Source organism: Ochotona curzoniae, unplaced genomic scaffold, assembly GCF_017591425.1.
Source record: "Ochotona curzoniae isolate NIBS_2020 unplaced genomic scaffold, NIBS_Ocur_1.0 patch380, whole genome shotgun sequence".
Lineage (NCBI taxonomy): Eukaryota > Metazoa > Chordata > Mammalia > Lagomorpha > Ochotonidae > Ochotona > Ochotona curzoniae.
The window spans coordinates 290,657-310,900 of record NW_024466951.1 but is presented as its reverse complement, the minus strand read 5'-3'; the positions used below and the strand labels follow the sequence as shown (position 1 = coordinate 310,900).

General features: G+C 47.7%; 1 protein-coding gene across 1 annotated transcript in view; it reads left to right on the top strand.

The window, feature by feature from the left end:
• Positions 1–18,306, top strand: part of LOC121167503 (DNA repair protein RAD50-like) — a 53,963-nt gene extending 35,657 nt beyond the window's left edge. The window contains exons 17-25 of the mRNA XM_040996942.1: positions 761–871; positions 1,589–1,681; positions 1,756–1,869; positions 4,101–4,228; positions 5,278–5,502; positions 14,904–14,989; positions 15,869–16,011; positions 16,956–17,089; positions 18,056–18,306. Coding sequence (XP_040852876.1) covers positions 761–871; positions 1,589–1,681; positions 1,756–1,869; positions 4,101–4,228; positions 5,278–5,502; positions 14,904–14,989; positions 15,869–16,011; positions 16,956–17,089; positions 18,056–18,242 — 1,221 coding nt within the window. The 3' untranslated portion in view covers positions 18,243–18,306. The remainder of the gene's footprint in view (positions 1–760; positions 872–1,588; positions 1,682–1,755; positions 1,870–4,100; positions 4,229–5,277; positions 5,503–14,903; positions 14,990–15,868; positions 16,012–16,955; positions 17,090–18,055) is intronic.
• The last annotated feature ends 1,938 nt before the right edge of the window (positions 18,307–20,244 follow it).

Below are 20,244 nucleotides of genomic sequence, written 5' to 3'. Positions count from 1 at the left end.
TTGGACGTGAGGGATGCCCACATCTCAGGTGGTGACTCTACCTTCCGTGCCACCTTGCTGGGCCCACAGACGTTCTTAGCAACATACTTGCATCTACAAAGAAGAACCCTGAACTGAAGGAGCTTTCCAGTTTGATCACACAGCTGATATGGGCACCTAATAAACTCATACAACTCATGTCTGAGGACACTTAATTATGTATAGATGCATACATTGTAGACCAAGAGTCGAGTCAGTGACTGGGGCAGTGTCAGACTGCTTCACAGAATGAACTCATGGGCCCCACTTTGTTGCACAGTGAGTTGAGCTGCTCCCCAGGACACTGGTATCTCACATTGGAATACCAGTTTGAGTCCTTGCTGCTCCACTTCTGAGTTACCCAATATGGCTGATGCTCCCTGCTCCTGGGTTCAGATGGCCCTGCCCCAGACCTTGTGGCCATTTGAGGAAGATCTCTATGCCTCTTCCCTTTCACTATCACTCTGCCTTTTAAGTAAATGTTCTTTTTTAGAACAAGAGTGAACTCTGGGACTGGGTTAGTTAATTGGCTGCTACCTTGGCTCCTCAGTGCCCTGGGCACATCACTCTGCCTGTGGACTAATCTGAAATATGAGGGTGAAAATAGTGGTGCTTTCCTCATAGGACCATTGCAAGGAGAAAACGAGACTTTATAGCATGGGATGTAGGAAGTGGTTTTATTAAAGAGTGCAAGAATAATATCTATATGATAAATGTTTTGCGATTTCCTGTTTATTTTTAGGATGCTAAGGAGCAGGTAAACCCTTTGGAAACAACATTGGAGAAATTCCAGCAGGAAAAAGAAGAATTAGTTAGCAAAAAACACGCAAGCAACAAAGTAGCACAGGATAAAGTAAGATTTCATTTATTATTTATGAAACCATATTAACTTAGTTTGTACCATGTTATACACTGTTACTTCAAAGGAAATTAAATAACAGTATAATTTTTTTTAAAGATTTATTTATTCTTTTATTGGAAAGTCAGATATACAGAGAGGAGGAGAGACAGAGAGGAAGATCTTGCGTCTGATGATTCATTCCCCACGTGAGCGCAACGGTCCAATGCTATGCCGATCCGAAGCCAGGAGCCAGGAACTTCTTCCAGGTCTCCCACACGGGTACAGGGTCCCAAGGCTTTGGGCCATCCTCGACTGCTTTCCCAGGCCAAAAGCAGGGAGCTGGGTGGGAAGTGGAGCTACCAAGGTTAGAACCAGCACCCATGTGGGATCCCTGCTTATTCAAGACGAAGACTTTAGCTGCTAAGCTACGGCGCCGGGCCCAAACAACAATAGAAGTAATAAATGGTGTTTTTAGATCCATGGCAGAATTTTAACATGAGAAGTTCTTATTAGAAAAAAGATTAAATAAATTACTTTGTTGGTCAAAAATAGAACTGAGATTATTTAATCCAGTGCCATAAATGATAGAGAGACTAGTCGGAGGTCATGGAGTTGTCGGTGGTAGCCATTGGAAACCAGGGCTCCTCTCCCCAAGCCTGTGTTTCACTGCACTCTGCTCTTCGGTGCCAGGAGACCCAGCCAATGAGAGTGTGCGATTTTTTTCCACAGCTGAATGACATCAAAGAGAAGGTTAAGAATATTCATGGTTATATGAAAGACATTGAGAATTACATTCAGGACGGGAAAGATGACTATAAGAAGGTAATTTAAACCTTAAAATTATATACTTAGTTATATTTTTATTTTATGTACTGAAAGAATTTTATTTTTTATAGCAAAAAGAAACTGAACTTAATAAAGTTATAGATCAACTAAGTGAATGTGAGAAACACAAAGAAAAGATAAATAAAGACATGGGAATCATGAGACAAGACATTGACACACAGAAGGTAAGTTGGGCTTATCCTGCCTCGTGCACTCACTGCGTTACTTTCTATGTCTGGCTTGTTTTCCATGGATGCTCCAGTAGATGCAAACAGTACAGAAAACAGTTCCCATAACATGCTTTGGTTTTCATGCTTACTTTCATACGAGGTTAGTGTGACAAAAGTTTAAGCATAAAGGCTAAAATTAAGTGTTTCTTTCTTAAATCTGTCTCACCGAGATGTCATTACTGCTAATTTCTTATTTGTTCCTACAGTCGTTTTCAGTTCATATACTAGAACGTGCCGAGACATGAACTGGCACCCGTATGGGATCCCTGCACCTGCATGGCTAGGTCTTAGCCATTGAGCCATTGTGCTGTGCCCACTGTTACTTCTTGATTGGAGTAGATAAATAAAAAAGTTGGCTTCTGACAATGATGTGAGCAAGTGACACAGCTTTTTACATAGTGGAGGAAGTCATTATGGAGGTCAAGATTTGTGAATGAAGCCATAATGGGCAGGAGTGGTAGGATAATATGGTGGACATGTGTGTTATTGTGTGTCTCCCTGACTTATACTGGAGTCTGCATCACGGTATGGGAGCTTCCACATGAACCCCAGGAATCAAAGCAGCAGTCAAAAGGGCTTAGCCAGGAACACTGTTACTCCGGCTAATCAAAGCAGGCATTAGATCATGACTTAGAGGTTGGACTAGAAACTGTACGATCAGGAAAACCTGCTGAGCCTGTCGTAGCCTTAGCATGAACAAGAGCAACAAGAACAAGAAGATAACCTACTAGGATGCAAACTAGGAACTGTGTTCCTGCGTTTAGCTGCTCTGATTCATTCCCTCACTGGGTGATGATACTGATGGAATTAGTGTGGCTTCAAGTTCAGGCTTCAGGGCTGGAAGCTATGCAGGTACAGGGAATGGGGTCTTTCTCTGATGCTTTCCCAGGCCACAAGCAGGGAGCTGGATGAGGAAGTGGAGCAGCCAGGACTAGAACTGGTACCCACATGGGATACTGACATTGGCTGACAGAAGGATTAGCCCTGTTAGGCCATTGTGCTGGCCCCTTTTCTTTCCTATCTTTCAGGGTACAAATTACTCCATTTTTGTATATGTACCATTTCTTTGTTGTGGAATACATGCAAAGTGTCTGGTCTTACACATTCTAACATTTTTGTAGGATAAATTCACAAAGGGGTAAAAGTCTGATCTTGAAAACATTTTTTTTTTTTTTTGGCTATTTGAGTGTTTGAATCACTTGGCTGTAGGTGGTGGTTAAAATCTCTTGAAAGATCAGCCTGATCAGCTTCCTGCTGGGTCTCTGGCTGTGACACCAGGAACTTCAAATATGTAAAATACCAGTCAGAAGGAAATGCATCTCTGCCTAACCCAAGACACGCTGAAGAACTGGACAGCCTTAGGATGTGTGTAGAACAGAATCTGTAGTTTTAAGTCGCTTATAAGTGGATTTTCCATAGTGCTAGCTATCTGTGTGTGTGTGAAAGATGGCCATGTTTAAGGTAGTGGTCTAAATTTTGTAGATCAATGGTATTAATTTATTGTGTAACTTACCTTGTTTCAGAAATTATCAAGTTACGTGCAATAGAGCAATGTCAGATACATTTTAAATTGATGGGAAAATGAGGCAAAATAGAAATAAGAAAAAGAATAATGAATCTAGTGGAGGAGGGAGGAATCAGGCATGTAAAAGATTGCCATGAGGTCTGATATGCTGTCTCAAGGCCATAGGAGTCAGGTGAATGAAGGTCATGGCTAAGAGGAGGGGCAGGGCAGGTGAAGCCCCCATCACCTGGGACTGCTGCTCTGCTGATGCACCTGGAAAAGCAGCAGCAGATGGCCCCGAGATTTGGGCCGCTTCACCCATGTGGGAGACCTGGCCCTCAGCCTCCACCTGCCTAGCCCCACCATTGTGACCATTTGGAGACTGAAGCAGCAAGTGGAAATCTCTGTCTTTCTCTGTAACACTGCCTTTCATGCAAATAAAAAGAAATTTTTAAAAAAATGTAAAAGAAACGATTTCCCTGTTGTGAAGCTGGAGAAGTCTGTCCCCAGTCACAGGAAGGAGCACAGTACGTGGATGAGCAGGAGTGCCCCTCAGCTTCACACTGACTTCTCTGCTGAACGTGGTTCTGAGCAGGGCAGGGTTGGCACTGGCCACAGTTGCTTGGTCTCAGCCTGGTAACTTGTTGATTTTTATTAACGGTGACTTGATGATTATATTTAGATACAGGAACGTTGGCTACAGGACAATCTTACTTTAAGAAAAAGAAACGAGGAACTAAAAGAAGTTGAAGAAGAAAGAAAGCAACATCTGAAGGAAATGGGACAAATGCAGGTTTTACAAATGAAGAAGTAAGCTTTTGACAGTGATCTTTAATTCAAGATCTTTTTTATTGTAATGTGAGGAAATATTTCTTTCACAAAAGAATATAAGATTCAGCTTAGTGTACCTTAAGAATTACCATAAAGCAGTGTTTTTATGTAAATATGATCCACAGCTTTAAGAATTGAATTACAGAGTGATATGGAAGTAACCTCACCCCGTGGCAGTGGGCAGTAGTGGCTGTTCAGCCTTCTAGCCAGTTGCAAAGAGCAGTGGTACCAAGCATAGAGACTAGGCGGCTGTGGGCCTGCCTGAGTGCGGTGGATTCCCACAGGGCTTGGTCAGTGGAGACAGTCGAGATGATCCCAATCGTAGTTTTGCACACACCAGAATGAATTTTTTTAACGAACAGACTGATTCTTCCCTCATTTATTGACATCAGTTCCTACCTTCCTGAAGCTGTAGGGGAGATGCTGCTCCTGCCCTGTGTGCCTTACGCATTCTTAGGACAGTGGCCTAGAAGGTTGGATCAGAGGCAGGCATTTGGCCAGTTAAGATGCTGGTTTGGGTGCCCCCATCTCATATCAGAGTGTCCTGATTTGAGTCCCAGCTTCCTGCTGGTGTGTACCCTGAGAGGCAGCAGGGTTCACATTGGATCCCTGCCGCCAGGAGGGATTCTCGGCCCAGTGCCAGCTCTGATGGCATTTCAGGAGTCACCTGGGCTCATCAGAGCTTTCCCTGGCCCTTTGCCTCTCAGTAAAAAGAAGCCAAATACATAGATTTTGAACCAGCTCAATTAATTCAGATTTCTTACTCACTCAGCCTTACTTGTAGACTTGTCTGCTTGAATTTAGAGTTGTTTGACGTATTAAAATGAGCTGTGGAGAAACACGGAGGTGTACATTGGGAAGGAAGGGAATTGACTCCTGCAGCCTTCAGTGAAAAGCCAAGGACAGAGCTTTACCATCTGTCGAGTACTCAAGAAAATGACACCCATCTTAAGAGATCTATAACTTTGTCACTTCAGGTTGTTAAAAGCTAAAAAGAGGTCCTCGTTTGTCATTTTTCCCCTTAACAGTGAGCACCAGAAGTTGGAGGAGAAAATAGAAAACATAAAAAGAAATCACAGTCTGGCAATAGGGCGGCAGAAGGGTTATGAGGAAGAAATCATTCACTTTAAGAAAGAACTTCGAGAACCTCAATTTCGAGATGCAGAGGAAAAGCACAGAGAGATGATGATTGTTATGAGAACTACGGAGCTTGTGAACAAGGATCTGGACATTTATTATAAGACTCTGGACCAGTAAGTAGTGGATTGCCATGTGCTTCCAATGCGATGAATATCATCTAGCATGTTTCAGTCGTATTTTCCAACTTTTCTGATTAAATAGAATATTTCATTTATACTATAGAATATATCTACAGACCCATATGCTTAAGTTATGAAGATAATTTATAAAGCAAAACAATATTTATAAAACAAATCTTGAAATCAAGTCATGCTGCTGCTCTCAGCAGTCCCAGAACTCTACTATTCCATGCACTGGCGTCTGCTGGGTGTGCCTCCCTTCCCTCATCCCCCCATGAGCTCCACATTATCCCCCCATCACCCCTACCCCCTGGGGCCATGCCAAGGATATTTGCTTTCTTAAAAAATGGTGTTATGTGTGTAGTTTTTCTTGGTGGGCTTTTAAAATTGGTGTCGTATTTGGAGTCATCTCAGGTTTGCTCTTTTATCTGTCTGTGGTGCCTACAGCTGTCGTTCATTCATCCTGACTGCAGAGTTCTGTGGCACTGTATCTCCTGCTGTAGTTACACCCTGGCGTTTACCCCGGGCCTTCACTAATGTAAATCTCACTCCCGGGAACACTGTCCCTGGATCTTCTGGACCAGTGGCATCATAATAGTTACAAATCAGGAATAGGTTCAGGGTACATGCAGTTTTCTAAAGCAACGTTAAATTGTTTTCCAAAATGGCTTCACTAATCTGCATCACTAGCAGTAGGCAGGCGCTTTCTTTGCTGCCCCGGCTGGCACTGGTTTTGTGGATGTCCTCGTGTGTGGCCCACTGGTGGCCTTGCAGTCCCTCATTCTATTGGTATTGTCACTTGTGTGAGTGATGACACTGTCTTGTGAAATGCTTATCTTTTGCCCATTCTTGGGTATATTATTGATCTCACTGATTAATAGATATTCTTTATCTTTTCTGTGACTTTTAAAAGTGATGTATTTATTTGAAAACTATGGAGGGGTCAACTGGTTAATTCTCCACTGCAAATGCCAGCATCCCATACAGGTGCCGGTTTGTGTCCTGACTGCTCTACCTCCCATCTAGCTCTCTGTTTATAGATTGACTTTGGGACCTTACACCCATGTAGGAGACTCAGAAAAAGCTCCTGGCTTCAGATTGGCTCTCTGAGAGAGCAAGAGAGATCATCCATCCACTGGCTAACTCCTGCAATGGCCACAACAGCCAAGTCTTGGCCAGGCCAAAGCCGGAGCTCCAGCCTGGGCTCTCAGCCTTGGGTGCAGGGACCTCCCCACTTGAGCCATCTTAGCAGGACGGTGGGTGGGAAAGCAGAGCAGCCAGAATCAACACTCTGATTATGGGGTGCCAGTGTTACAAACAGTGGCTCAATCCACCCTACCCCACCACCTGTTCCTGCTCCGTTCCTCTGGTGTCAGACTTTGGGATGATGGCAGTATCTCACTCTGTCCCTCCAAGCTGCTGACTAACTGGTGGGAAGGCCTGGGTAGGTTTTCCACAGTCTGTTGACTTGGGTCTTTAACAAGGAAGGACATTTCAGTGGGGAAAGTGTCCCAATCATGGCGTCAGACTGAGCATGGTGAGGACAGACACTTGTAGAGGGGGCAGGCACGGGCAAAAGAGGCTGTGGAGGGACAAGGTGCTTTCCAGCCACTGATGCTGGGCTTGCAGACACAGCGAGGCTGTTTACGGAATTCTCTGATCTGGTAATTGGATGGACTCTTACAAATGAGAAGGAAAGTGGAGCAAAATTCCCCCCAAAGTTGCATCATTGTGGGCTTGTGCTTGCAAGCAGTGGCGTTATGTGAACCCTAAATTTGTCTTCTCACCAAAAGGTCCAGAAATTTCCCTCAGTGTTTCGCCTCTTAGAATAAAGTATGCAGTTAGTGTGATTGTTGCATTTTGCTATTTAAGGCAACACAGGAAATTAGCAGTGCGTTTTCAAGAAAAGCTGATTACCATCTATTATTAGTAATCTAAAAACATCACTAGGTATAAGCTTCGGCAGTGGTCAGAGGCATGTTAGAAGGGAAAAGCATGCATCACCTAGTGTTGTTACTCCAAACTAGCAGGATCGATGTGAATGATGTCACAGTGTGTTACTAATGTGTTACCCTGTGCCCACTGTTCTCTCATTTTTTCCCAGACATCAAACTCGCCCAGTGGGTCGAGCTTAGTGTGATTAGGTGGAAATACATAGCTCTTGCAGTTTTGCATCTGAGGCAGCCAGCTACCTTTCGGGCCCATTCTGGGCTCCAGACTCTACATTCAGGGAGTTTTGGCTAAGCACTGTGTTGGGGGCTCACTGTTGGTCTCCTGCCCGAGAGTACAGCTTAGCTCCACAGCCAGGGTTCCTGCAATGTCCAGAGGGCACGTTAGAACCAGGAGGTGTGAGAGTAAGTGTTTTCTGTTGCTGTTGCTACAGTGGTTAGCCATTGCTTGAATTTTAAAAGTTGTGGTCTGAGAGTCTGGCTAGGGAAAATTCATTTAATAGCAGGTGTTGATCTTCTGCACAGACTTCACGTTGGAAACATTTCTAGATGGGAGTATCTGCTTGACTTCAGCATTGAGGGCGTGAAACTTTGTCCTGTTGTTTGTGGCCTGAGGGGGGCAGGAAGGAGAGAGCACTGGGACTCCGTCTGCTGCTTGGTGGTCCCGGGTTATCAGGTATTCCTGCCTGTGATAAGCTCTCTTGTCCTCTGATGCACTCAGCTCCTTCAGGAGTTGCTTCTGCTAGGCCCAACATTTCCACTGTGCAAGAGGGCTTCTTCCCCAGGTCTCCACGGTGCTAGGTGCCAGGGCAAGAGGAAGGGTACCCAATGTCGTGATGGTGGTATGGGCACTCACGGTGGTCACAGTCTGTTTTCAACAACGTACCTGTCATTATTCAGTACTACTGTACGTTTCTCATAGGAGGAGCATGAGAATGCTTGTCCAATATTGGGTAAATATTTTTCCGAATATGTTTAGTTTTCATTAATCATTTTTATGAGCTAATCTTTATTAGGTAAAAATTACATATAGCTATTTGGCCATTCCACCTAGTGTTTTATACAGTGAAATAGTTGGGGTTTGGGGAAGAGTCATCGTTTAGTGAGCACTTTTTTAAAAGATTTATTTATTTATTGGAAAGTCAGATATACAGAGAGAAGGAGAGACAGAGTGAAAGATCTTCTGTCCAATGATTCACTCCCCAAGTGAGTGCAACGGCCGATGCTATGCCGATCCGAAGCCGGGATCCAGGAACCTCTTCCAGGTCTCCCACATGGGTGCAGGGTCCCAAAGCTTTGGGCCGTCCTCTACTGCTTTCCCAGGCCACAAGCAAGGAGCTGGATGGGAAGTGGAGCATATAAGTGGCGTCCATATGGGATCCTGGCGTGTTCAAGACGAGGACTTTAGCCGCTAGGCCACGCCACTGGGCCCTTGAGCACTTTTAAGTACAGATTTTCATGTGATGGTAGCTCATCTTCCTCAGTAGCTTGAGGGCACAGTTGGTTTAGGTAAGAAAAGCAGCAGCAGTTGAAGTCTTTTAGAAAGGGAGGGTTTGATCTGTATGAGTGGTATTTTCCCAGCCCCTCAGATACATGCTGATGGCTGCGTTGCAGGTATGCAGTTCCCGTGGGAGAGGCCAAGTCCCAAGGTGGGCTAGAAAAGTGGCTCTCAGAGTGGCAGCAGGAGCCCAAGTTATTATGGGGAGACCTGTGGTGTTGCCTCTGTTGTGACATCATGTTAGAAGCTGGGGGTGCTAGGTAAAGGGTACCACAAAGGTTCACAGGTTTTCTTTATTTTAATCTTTTAAAGATTCATTTTATGGAGCCACCCACACTGCTGGCATCCAATATGGGTGCTACTTCAAGTCCCAGCTGTTTCACTTCTGATTAGGCTCCCTGGAAAAGCAGCAGAGGATGGCCTTAAGTATTTGGACCCCTAAATAAATCTTTGAGCGGCTGTCTAACGATCTGCACTGTTACAGTGCCATGCAGATGGTTTCAGTGGTACCAGTCTTTGTCTTTCTGGACCTGCAGGTCTTTTTCGTCAGGAAATGTGTTAGACCCTTGTCGTCGGTGAGACTCATGTCCATAGTCTTCCGTGGTGCACACCAGAGTTAACCATGGAAGTCATAATTTGTCTTCTTGAATAAAATAGAATGTTACCACAATTTTTTTAGATTTTGTTTATTTGAGAGAGAAAGAGATCTTCTATTATGTTGGTTCACTCCCTGGCTGCAGCGTGGCTAGGACTGGCCTGGCCAAGCACAGGAACTGAGAACTCAGATTCTCACAGAGTAGTAAGGATGCAGATGTATGATCCGTCGTTTCCTGTGACCCAGGGCGCTGTGTGTCAGTAGGAAACTGGGATTGGGAGCAGAACCAGACTTCAGCCCAGATCCCGCTAAGGGATACGGGTGTCCAAGCTGGCATCTCAGCTGCCAGATCAAATGGCTGCCCTTGTTACTGAAATTCTTAAGGGAATCTTTCAGACTCTGAGTAGTTAAATATAAACTAATTTGTAGGCCACAATTTTCTTAAATTTTTGAGGTTCTTTTACGAGCAGAAGCAGTTTTTACAAAGAAAGCAAAGCTTCCCTGCACTGCTCTGTGCGTGTAACAGCCCGCTCTTTGCAGGCAGGTTGTGGGCTGATGCTGTAGCCAGGCTCTGTTTGCCCCCACCAGGTTCCGCCCAGGGAAGGACCTGCACCTGCATTATTTATTATTGCTTCTACTACTACTGTTTTATTTGAAAGGCAGCCCAGCAGACTATAGGTTCACTCCCAGCATGTCTGCAACAGCCAAAGCTAACCCAGGCCAGAGCCGGGAATCGGCAACTCAATGCATGCTAGAGTGTTATGCACTCAGTGTGTGCATGAAGGAAGCTGGAGAAGGGAGTGGAGGCAGTGGCGTGCCAGCTGCTGTCCCAGGTTCAATCCCTGAGGAGTCCAGGTGCTGCCAGGGTGACACCTATGCTGCTCTTTGTCCACAGGCAGCTCCTGCTTCCCTGCCTGCTCCCAGGACTCCTGTCAGTTGGCACCATGCCTCCTGTTCGTGCTGGCAGGAGACCTTTCTAAAGGTGGTCCCTCTGTTGGCCCTCTGCCCTTCTAATTTTAGAAGAAGTGTCCATCTTTATTTTCCCTCATTTCATCTCACTCTTGTTCTAACTGAATTGAAGAGTTTTGTTCCCTTAAGACATATTTTCGTATTTTCTCCTTACAGTGTCACATTGATGAAGTTCTTCCCAGATGTATTTTTCCTTCTATTATACTCCATAATAATTTGTACCATTTAGCTCACTCAACCTTGTATTACACATAATTCATGCTTCCCCATGTTTCATGATAGTTCAGCTCACTGCACGTGGCTCCAGTTCATTCCATGGCAGCACCCAGCATGTACTGTGCACTTGGTACTCCATCAGTGGCATGTTTTCCCATCCTGCCAAATGCCTCTACATGCAGTGCACACAGAGCGCTCTGGTTTCATGTGAATGGTACCACCTCATAGGGATTTTTCTTTTTCTTTTCCCCTTAACACGTGCTGAAACTTTGGTGTTCAAACATGTTAGCCTTTCTATATTATTATCAATACCTGCATAATCTGTGACACGAGTTTTCCCACTTTAGTAGCCATGGCTGATACAGTAGGTTTGCTCATAAGCTTAGGCTGCAGTGTGAGTCTGCACCCTTGTGCACATGCACCATGAAGAGCTCCTGGGTCAGAGGGGGATGTGTGTTTTTAAGTGATTAATGCCATAGTGCCGTCCACAGCTGATGCTGTGGTGTATCGGGTAAAACTGTCTACAGCACCACATCCCATATGTGAGCTGGTTCATGTGCTGGCTGCTCCAGTTCTAATCCAGCTCCCTGCTGGTGCACCTGGGAAAGCAGCATAGTTGGTCCGAGTGCCTGGGTCCCTGGATGAAGCTCCTGGCTTTTACCTTTGACGCCATTGGGGATACAAATGTATGCTTACGTATTCTTTCTCTGTGTAATGCTGCCTTTCAGATAAATATTTAAAACAAAAATAGAAAGTTGGTTTGCACCAGTAGTAGTATATAGAAATACACGTTTTTGCACTGTGTTGTGCAAAGACTGCCCCCTCTGTAATGCTGATGAATTGGTGCATCTGTTGGCTGTGTTTCTTAGAATTGCCTGTTCATTTCTGACTGCCACTTTTTCTACTAACTTGCCTTGGTGATATGTGCTAATATCTTACAGATTCTAGATAATAATCCTTTTCAAGCATATTACAACTACCCACTCCCAGTGTGTCATTTGTCCTTTTGGTGTCATTTTCATATTTTGTCAGTCTTTGGTGTTTTTATTTATAGTTTCTCTTTTTCTATTCCTTAGCTCTAAAATGAAAATTTCCTTATGTTTCATTTTGAACCCTCTTCATTCATTTGGAATTTGATGAAGAATACTGACAGTTAATTATTGTCTCCTTTCCAACCCATTGGAAATCTTTTCATTTGGTTTCAGGTGTAACAGGAAGGTACATAGTTCTGTGTTATTCTGTGTTCACTAAGTTTTTAATTTATTCATGCCCTAAACTGCTACAGTTATATATCAAATGTTATAACTGTATAGTTTTTATAATCTGAAGTTTCTGTTGAGTAGAATCATTTTTTCTATTGTGCTTCCCATTGGAATTTGCTACTAGAAAATGACACTGCTTTTGTGTGTGTAATTTGACCACCGTTACTTTTTCTCAGCAGGAGCTTCATCACCTGCAGCCCTGCGGGCTTGTAGAACAGCTGGCAGAGGCGGCACCTGTGTGGCCTGTGCCCCGTAGGTGCTGCCTGCTGCTGCGGGTATGTAAGAGTCAGGCACATTAAGGACACTTCCTTCTGCTTTCACTAACTGAAGAGGTGTTATGTGTTTTTGGTTTTGTTTTTGTTTTCAGAACTGCTAAAAATTATCAAACATTTGTTTTTGCTTTTTTTGAGAATTTATTGCATAAATGTTTTGAAGGAAAAGTTACTGATTTTCTCTGTTGCATAATTTTTATTGGGATAAACATTTTGTTATGTATTTTTTGATATCCTTACTATGACATTTGTTTTTATTTAGAATGTGTATATTCATAAGCAAAACAGGCCTGTACTTTCCCCTCTTTAGTTCTGTTTTTCTGTGCCATAGAACACTTGATACACTTGGAAAAGTAGTATATCTTGAAGAGTTGCCGTTTCTGGTGACTTTAAAAACAGGGGATTTTGATTGCTTGTTTAGTTGAACTATCATTTCAAGAACTGACAATAGCTTAGCCACTTGTCTCTGAGTAAGTTACCAGTTTCATCAGATCTCACTTTTGTTAATGGTAACTGGAGATAACATCTTAGCTCCCATTGACAGGACTGAGATCACGTAGACTAGTTAGCATATTGTGTCTTACACCAGGTAAGCACTCATTGGCAGCCACTGTCTGTGACCGCCCTTCCCCTGGGACTGTTGTGAGTTCCTGGCGGGGGCTGGCAGTCCAGCCGTCATCAGAGGTCCGTGTGGCAGCCGCTCTGTGCACGTCTCAGGCACCTCTGCCCCCCGCCCCCTGGAGCCCGCCAACCACGGTGGCAGTATTTTATCTATTTGAAAGCGTTGCAAAGGAGAATGAGAGCAATTATCCATCCTCTAGGTCATTCCCCAAAGGCTGCAACGTAATGGGACTAAGCCAGTTCAGTCCAGGAGCTTGGAGCTTTGTCTGGGTGTCCCACGTGGGTGGAGGGGCCCATCTCTTTCTGGGTGCATGAGCAGGGAGCTAAGTTGGAAGTAAAGCATCCAGGACTTGCACAAGTACCTGGCCTGGGATGCCACTAGCAGCAGCTTAACCTGCCTCAGCCCTGGACCCTGTTCCTGATCTCTGATACGACTTTGAAAAAATATAACTTGGGGCTGACACTGTGCCACCACAGGGTAAGCTGGCATCTCCTATGGGTTAATGGTTCAAGGCCCAGCTGCTCTACTTTCCTCATGCTGGTTCTGATGTGTCTGGAAAAATAGATAGGGCTCAGGCATTTGAACTTCTGTCACTCCAGCTGAATGGAGTTCCAGGCCGCCTGGATTCCCCCTGACCCGACTCCGGCAGTTCTGACTACTGGGAGTGACCAGTGGGTGGAAGATGTGTGTCTGTCTCCCCCTCTGCATTTCAAAGAAGTAGATGTTGCCACACCCCAAAATCTGGATTAAGGTGCATGCGCTATGGAAAGGCAGGCTTTACAGAGTGCACTCCTCAGTGTGAGCGTGTGGTTTTTCTTCAGACAGAAATGTTTGCGGGGGCGGGGAGGAAGGCATGAAGTGTTAGACTGAGATGCGTGGAGCTAGTAGAAAATGGAGACTTGTTGAATTCTCATCAAGCAGCAGACCATTTTTTTTAATGTCTTTATTACTTCGCAGTCCTTCATCTGATACTGAAAATATATTTATGTTGAGTCATTTCTCTTTTGCTGGTGAACCAGAAGATCATGAAATGATTCTGCAGAGGCAGTTGTAGCATTACATTCAGTTTCTTTTTTTGTATGAATCAGATAAGAGGCCTGCGATGGAAATGCGTGCGTCCACCTCACATCCTCTGGTGGGGAAGGGGGGGGTGCGTTCTTATCACAGCTGCCCCAGCCACTAGCTCACAGGCCTGGTTCCAGAGAACCCAAGTAAGTGCATTTTGAAGAAAGGTGACAGACTACTTTTGTTTTTACAAACATTTCTTTTCTGCTTTTTAGTGTTTAGAAACTACCTTAAAAACCAAACAGAAGTTATTACACATGTTTAGATGTAGGATTGTGAATGTTAGGAAGGCAGAAGAAAACGGTGAGGTTCAGCCTGACCTCAGCCCAGAGTCACCCCCTGAACCAGCACTCTGGAATAAATACAGGACCTGCATGGTAACAAGAGGAATAACAAGGTAGTAATTTCCAGAAATCCCTGCTTCCCCTGGCTGATGCACGCCCTTCCCTTTAATCCACTACACTCATCTACTGATTAGTTGTTTTATGAAGTTCCCATTGGGGTATTTTTTAAAGATTTTATTTTTTTATTACAAAGTCAGATATACAGAGAGGAGGAGAGACAGAGAGGAAGATCTTCCATCTGATGATTCACTCCCCAAGTGAGCCCGACGGCCGGTGCTGCGCCAGAGCACCAGGAGCCTCCAGGTCTCCCACACAGGCACTTGGACTGTTCTCGACTGCTTTCCCAGGCCACAAGCAGGGGGCTGGATGGGAAGTGGAGCTGCTGGGATTAGAACCGGCGCCCATATGGGATCCCGGGCGTGCTAGGTGAGGACCTTAACCACTTGCGCCACCGGGCCGGGCCCGGTTCTTGTTCTTTATATGCTCAACTTTGAGAGTTGAAAATTCTGTGAAAGTTGCTCTGTTACATAGAGCAATATGTATTCTAGTAAGTACTACTTCATGTTATTTTTCCATTAAAGTATAAATGGCTTCCTTTTCTAGAGCAATAATGAAATTTCACAGTATGAAAATGGAGGAGATCAATAAGATTATTCGTGATCTTTGGCGAAGCACCTACCGCGGACAAGGTAATGAACAGGTCTAGCTCCAATGCTGTTTTTTTAAGACTTTTATTAGAAAGGCAGATATACAGAGAGGAGGGAGAGACAGACAGATCCTCCATCCAATGGTTCACTCCCCAAGTGGTGCAGCAGCTGGTGCTGCACCAATCTGGAGCGCACCAATCTGGAGCCAGGAACTTCTTCCAGGCCTCCCACACAGATGCAGGATCCCAAAGCTTTGGGCCGTTCTCGACTGCTTTCCCAGGACACAAGCAAGGAGCTGGATGGGAAGTGCAGCAGCCGGGATTAGAACCGGCGCCCATATGGGATCCCGGCACGTTCAAGGCAAGGACTTTAGCCGCTAGGCCACGGTGCCGGGCCTGCCCCAAGGAAGAGATTTCTTCTATTTGTTGCTTTACTCTCCACCTGGCCACAAAAGCCAGCATTGGGCCCAGCTGCAGCCAGGAGCTTCCTGCGGGTCTCCGTGTGGGTGCAGGGGCCAGCTTCCATTCTTTCCCAGGTAGCTAGATGGGAAGTGGAACAGGTGCGGCTAGAACTGGGGCACATAGGAGATGCCAGCACCCCGGCTGAGCCTTAATGATACACCACCATGCACACCCCAAACGCCCTTTCTTAAAACTTCCCCTGGGACCTCTCCTCAGCCAGACTTCCTTCCCTCCACCCCCTGAGCATCCTTGGCATTTTCTGAGACTGAGCTAGATTGTGTCGTAGTGCAGAAAGGGATGTGCCCCCGCACAGTGAGAGGAGGCCCTGCCCGGGGAGCTAAGACAGCCCTAGGGAGGCTTGCTGGGGGCATCCTGGTCACTTCCCAAGCATGGAAATGGGCACCCCTAAATGAAGAAATCCCAGCCTGTCAGTTCTTCTGAAATCTTCTCTCTGTGTCAGATATTGAATATATAGAAATTCGCTCTGATGCTGATGAAAACGTCTCAGCTTCGGATAAAAGGCGGAATTACAATTACCGTGTGGTGATGCTGAAGGGGGACACAGCCTTGGACATGCGTGGACGATGCAGTGCTGGGCAGAAGGCAGGTAACCTGGGAGCTGCCTTGCCTGGAGAACAGTGTGCCAGCTGCTCGGCCCGGGGTGACGAACATCTCAGGGCCAAGGCAGTGGTCCCCGTACCCCGGAGAGCATGCATGGTCCTGCTGACCACACTGGCTGGCACCCTGCGGCACTAAGCACCGTTACCTCTAGGACAGGGGACCTGCATTATCTGCGTGGTCTGTTTCCAGTTTCTGCGTATATGGTCAGCCCAGACAAACTTGAAGGCATCTGCAGATTACTATGGAAATCCACACCTGTAAAAATGACCAATTTGTGACCTGTAATCAGTACCGCTGCTTGCTTTGGCAGTAATGAGAACAGAGTTTAGCATGGTATCTTGGAATTCCAAGTACTTTCTGAGCAAAAGTAGGCTTCTGTAGCTAGCTTAAGGGAAGGAAATAAGCAAGGATCACCTCATTGGGGTCGGGGGACAGGGGAGCCCCCATTCTGCACCCTAGAGGCCAGCGGGGCCCACAGACTTAGCAAGGATCTTGGCACTGAGGCCCTTTCATTCTGGAAAGGGGGCTCTCCCATGCTCCATGCAGCAGGGAGAAGGCCTATGCTCTCCAAATCATGTGCGGCCTGGGCCTCCCAGGACTTCCTCCGTGCCTGGAGCTCTGTCTGCAGACGTTGGCCCTAGAAAGTGCCTCTCCTGCCCTGTCCCTCGGTTAGCTGCAGCTGAGCAGGCAGCAGAGTGCACTGCCGGCCACTCCAACCGAGGACCCGCTATGCTGAGTTCTCACCTTGTCTGCCAGTGCACTGAAGCATGCCGTTGAGGCCTAGGCGGGGCACCTCTCTAGAGGGGCCACAAGATAGGGTGCCCCCAACCATCAGTGTCCCCGGCATCTCTCCACCCCTCTGGTCCGCATGTTGCCTGTGTGTGGGGGGAGGTGACATGGGTATCCAGCTCACGTGTTTTTTCCAGGTCTTAGCCTCACTCATCATTCGCCTGGCCCTGGCTGAAACCTTCTGCCTTAACTGCGGCATTCTTGCTTTGGATGAGCCCACGACAAATCTGGACCGAGAGAACATCGAGTCGCTCGCACATGCACTGGTGGAGTAGGTGTCCTGCCCCGGAGGGTGGAGGGGCTGGGCCCTGGGCTTCACCTTGAGACAGTAAAGGAATGAGATGCTGGCCAGCAACCACAGATAGGTCCCATGCCTCGCCAGCTGCTTGCTGTCAAAGTCATGGCTAGAGGCACCTGGCCCTGGTTTACCTGAAAAACCAACAGTGGAACCACATGGCCATGAAGACAGTAGTGAGACATCCGTGGGGGGGGGGGGGGGCTGTTTCGCCCCCTGTTCATATGTGAAAGCTGGGAGGACAGAACTCCCACTCTGCAGCAGGTTGAAGCAGGTGGCTTTGAACACTCCCTGCTGCTGGGCACTGTGTTTCTTGCCTGGACTGGCACAAGAAAGGCCTTTCCCTAGGATGAGGAGCCATGTGGCAGCTCCTGGCTCCCAGAATGCACAGGGCAGTGGTTCCTGTCTCCCAGCCCCCGGCCACCTCTCTCCAGCAGGGTGAGCCGCCGAGCCCGGGGTGGCTTCCGTGCAGCCAGCCCCAGGCCAGATGGCAACAAGGAGTGAAGAGTCTTTCGGGTTCCCCTAGCAGCTAGCTGCTGAGCAGAAAAGCACCCCCTCCACCCACTTGGGGCCCCTAGGTGTCACAGCAGTGATGCCAGCTCAGAGGACGGCAGCGGTATTCCCCCGACCTGGACTATCTTCGTTATTGGAAGAGTTTTCTTCTACAGAGAACTAGTAACAGGTCAGGAAAATCCCTGCTGAGGGACTGGTCAGCTAAGGCTGCGCAGCGCAGCTGTCGAGGGAAACGGAATGAGAACCTCTCAGCTGTGCACAGTCGGGCGCAGGCACCGCCCCCGCCCACTTCCTGCAGGGTGGCCAGGAAAAACCAGGTTGTCTGTCTCACACACAGACACGTGTACTGGCAGGGTTTGCAGTGGCCTGTGCAAAAGAAAGGGTTATGTTCTTAGATAATAAAATATTCTAAATACACCTTTTTTTCAGGATAATAAAAAGTCGTTCACAGCAGCGAAACTTCCAGCTTCTGGTTATCACTCATGATGAAGACTTTGTGGAGCTTCTAGGACGTTCTGAATATGTGGAGAAATTCTACAGGATCAAGAAGAACATTGATCAGTGCTCAGAGATCGTCAAGTGCAGCGTGAACTCCCTGGGGTCTTACGTTCATTAAAATCCCTCGGCACGGAAACTGCCAAAGAGCTGGGTCAGCAATAAAACACAGGGCGTAAAAGGTGCTTGTGTCTAGGATTGTGGATGTTTGAGAAGCTGTGAAATCATAAAAGCTGGTTAACTGCCCCCTCCCCTCAGACTACTGCAGCCCCCGACAGCTCCTGGAAGAAGGTGCTTCTCCCTGCTGTGCCGCTTTGACTTCCACGTAACAGCACAGCATCTCCCTGCACGATTTCCACAGCAGCCCTGAAGAGCAGCCAGGCCCCCCGCGGCGCCTCGCTGACTGTGCCCTGGGGCTTCACTCTCCCAACATCTGCCGGGGCAGAGAGCGAGCTCGACACCGACAGACCTGCCCTGCAGTTTGGGGCAGGGGGCTTTAGGCTTATGGTTGGCCCTGCCATGGTGGTGGCAGGCACTCAGCCTGGTAGCCCCACGGCAGTCTCATTGCCAAGTTGGTGATTCTGTACAGGCCCAAGAATGGCGTGAACATCCAGACAGCTCTTGGCCAAACAAGGCTCCCCTCCCCAAAGTACCTTCCTCCCACACCCAGACAGGCCACCTGGGCACTCGGCGCTCGCCTTCCAGGAGTCGGCCGGAGCAGGCCCCACAGTGCATCCTTACCTGCCCGTCCCAAGCACGGATTCCTCCCCAAGGGCTGTCAGGGTGGAAGGCAAGCCAGGCTCCTCGCGGGGCCAGCCAACCACGGGAGCAGCATGCCCGGCATGTCTGCTGCAGGTCAGGGCAAGCCTGGCCACACTGCCCCTGGAACCTACAGCACTTACACACTGCCCCAGGAGTCCGGAGCAAAGCCGCTTCTGTCACTGAGTGCTTCGTGGTCACAGGAAGCAGCCTGAGAAGGGTTAGTTCAAACTCCACACAGCCTCGAGAGGCCCTTGTACCCACCCATGCCCCACCTTCTGACAGCCTTTGGTCCTAATAACCTGTGAGAAACAAGTGACCAAACAGAGCCTGGCAAAAGACACCAGCAGCTCAGCTCCCGAGCGCTGGCCATGGGGTTCTGAGCTAAGCTAGGCAGGTCCCTCCTAGCCAGAAGTGACAGTGAAGCTGCGGGGTGCCTCCCCAGCCCAGGGTCACCATGCAGCAACTGCCCCAGCACCAGGTAAACTAGTCTATCCCACCCTCAGCTCAGTGGGCACGGAGAGGGAACAGTGTCCTTGGGACTCCTCGCTGATGCTTCTAGATCCTTCCCTCCCATATCACTTGGGCAGACAGGTCTCACTGGGTGAAGGTTAAGAGTGAACCAGTCAAGCCCAGTGCGATAGTGTAGTGGTTAAGGTCCTCACCTTGAACGTGCCGGGATCCCATATGGGCACCGGTTCTAATCTTGGCAGCTCCACTTCCCATCCAGCCCCTAGCTTGTGGCCTGGGAAAGCAGTCAAAGATGGCCCAAGGCCTTGGGACCCTGCACCCACGCGGGAGACCTGGAAAAAAGTTCCTGGCTCCTGGCTTCGGATTGGCACAGCACCAGCTGTTGCGGCTGCTTGGGGAGTAAATAATCGGACGGAAGATCTTTCTCTGTCTCTCCTCCTTTCTGTACATCTGCCTTTCCAATAAAAATAAAAGAATGAACCAGTCAGCAGGGTTCTGCTAGCACCTGAACTCACAAGCAATGGGACTTGAACAAGTCACCTGCTTTTGGCTGTTTCTGAAAAGGCGGGAACAAGGAGCCTGCCTGGGAGGGCGTGGGAGGCCCAGTACCCCAGAAAAGCCTGTCTTCGGTCACTCGTCCTCGTTGCTGCACTCAGCCCCCCAGCTTGGCCACTTGCTCCTGTCTCCCCTGGAGCCTGTCTCAGGCTCCCGTGTCCCAGGGGTCATCTGAGACCAACCTGGCCTTGGGGCTCCTCACTCTGCCCCCATCGAACACAAACCGCCAGGTTTCCCCCTGGAATCCTGGCCTCGGGCTGACCCTATCGTGAGCCACTTGCTGCAGCCAGCACTGGAGCCTTTCCGAGACTGCAGATCACGGATTCTGCGCCCGTTCA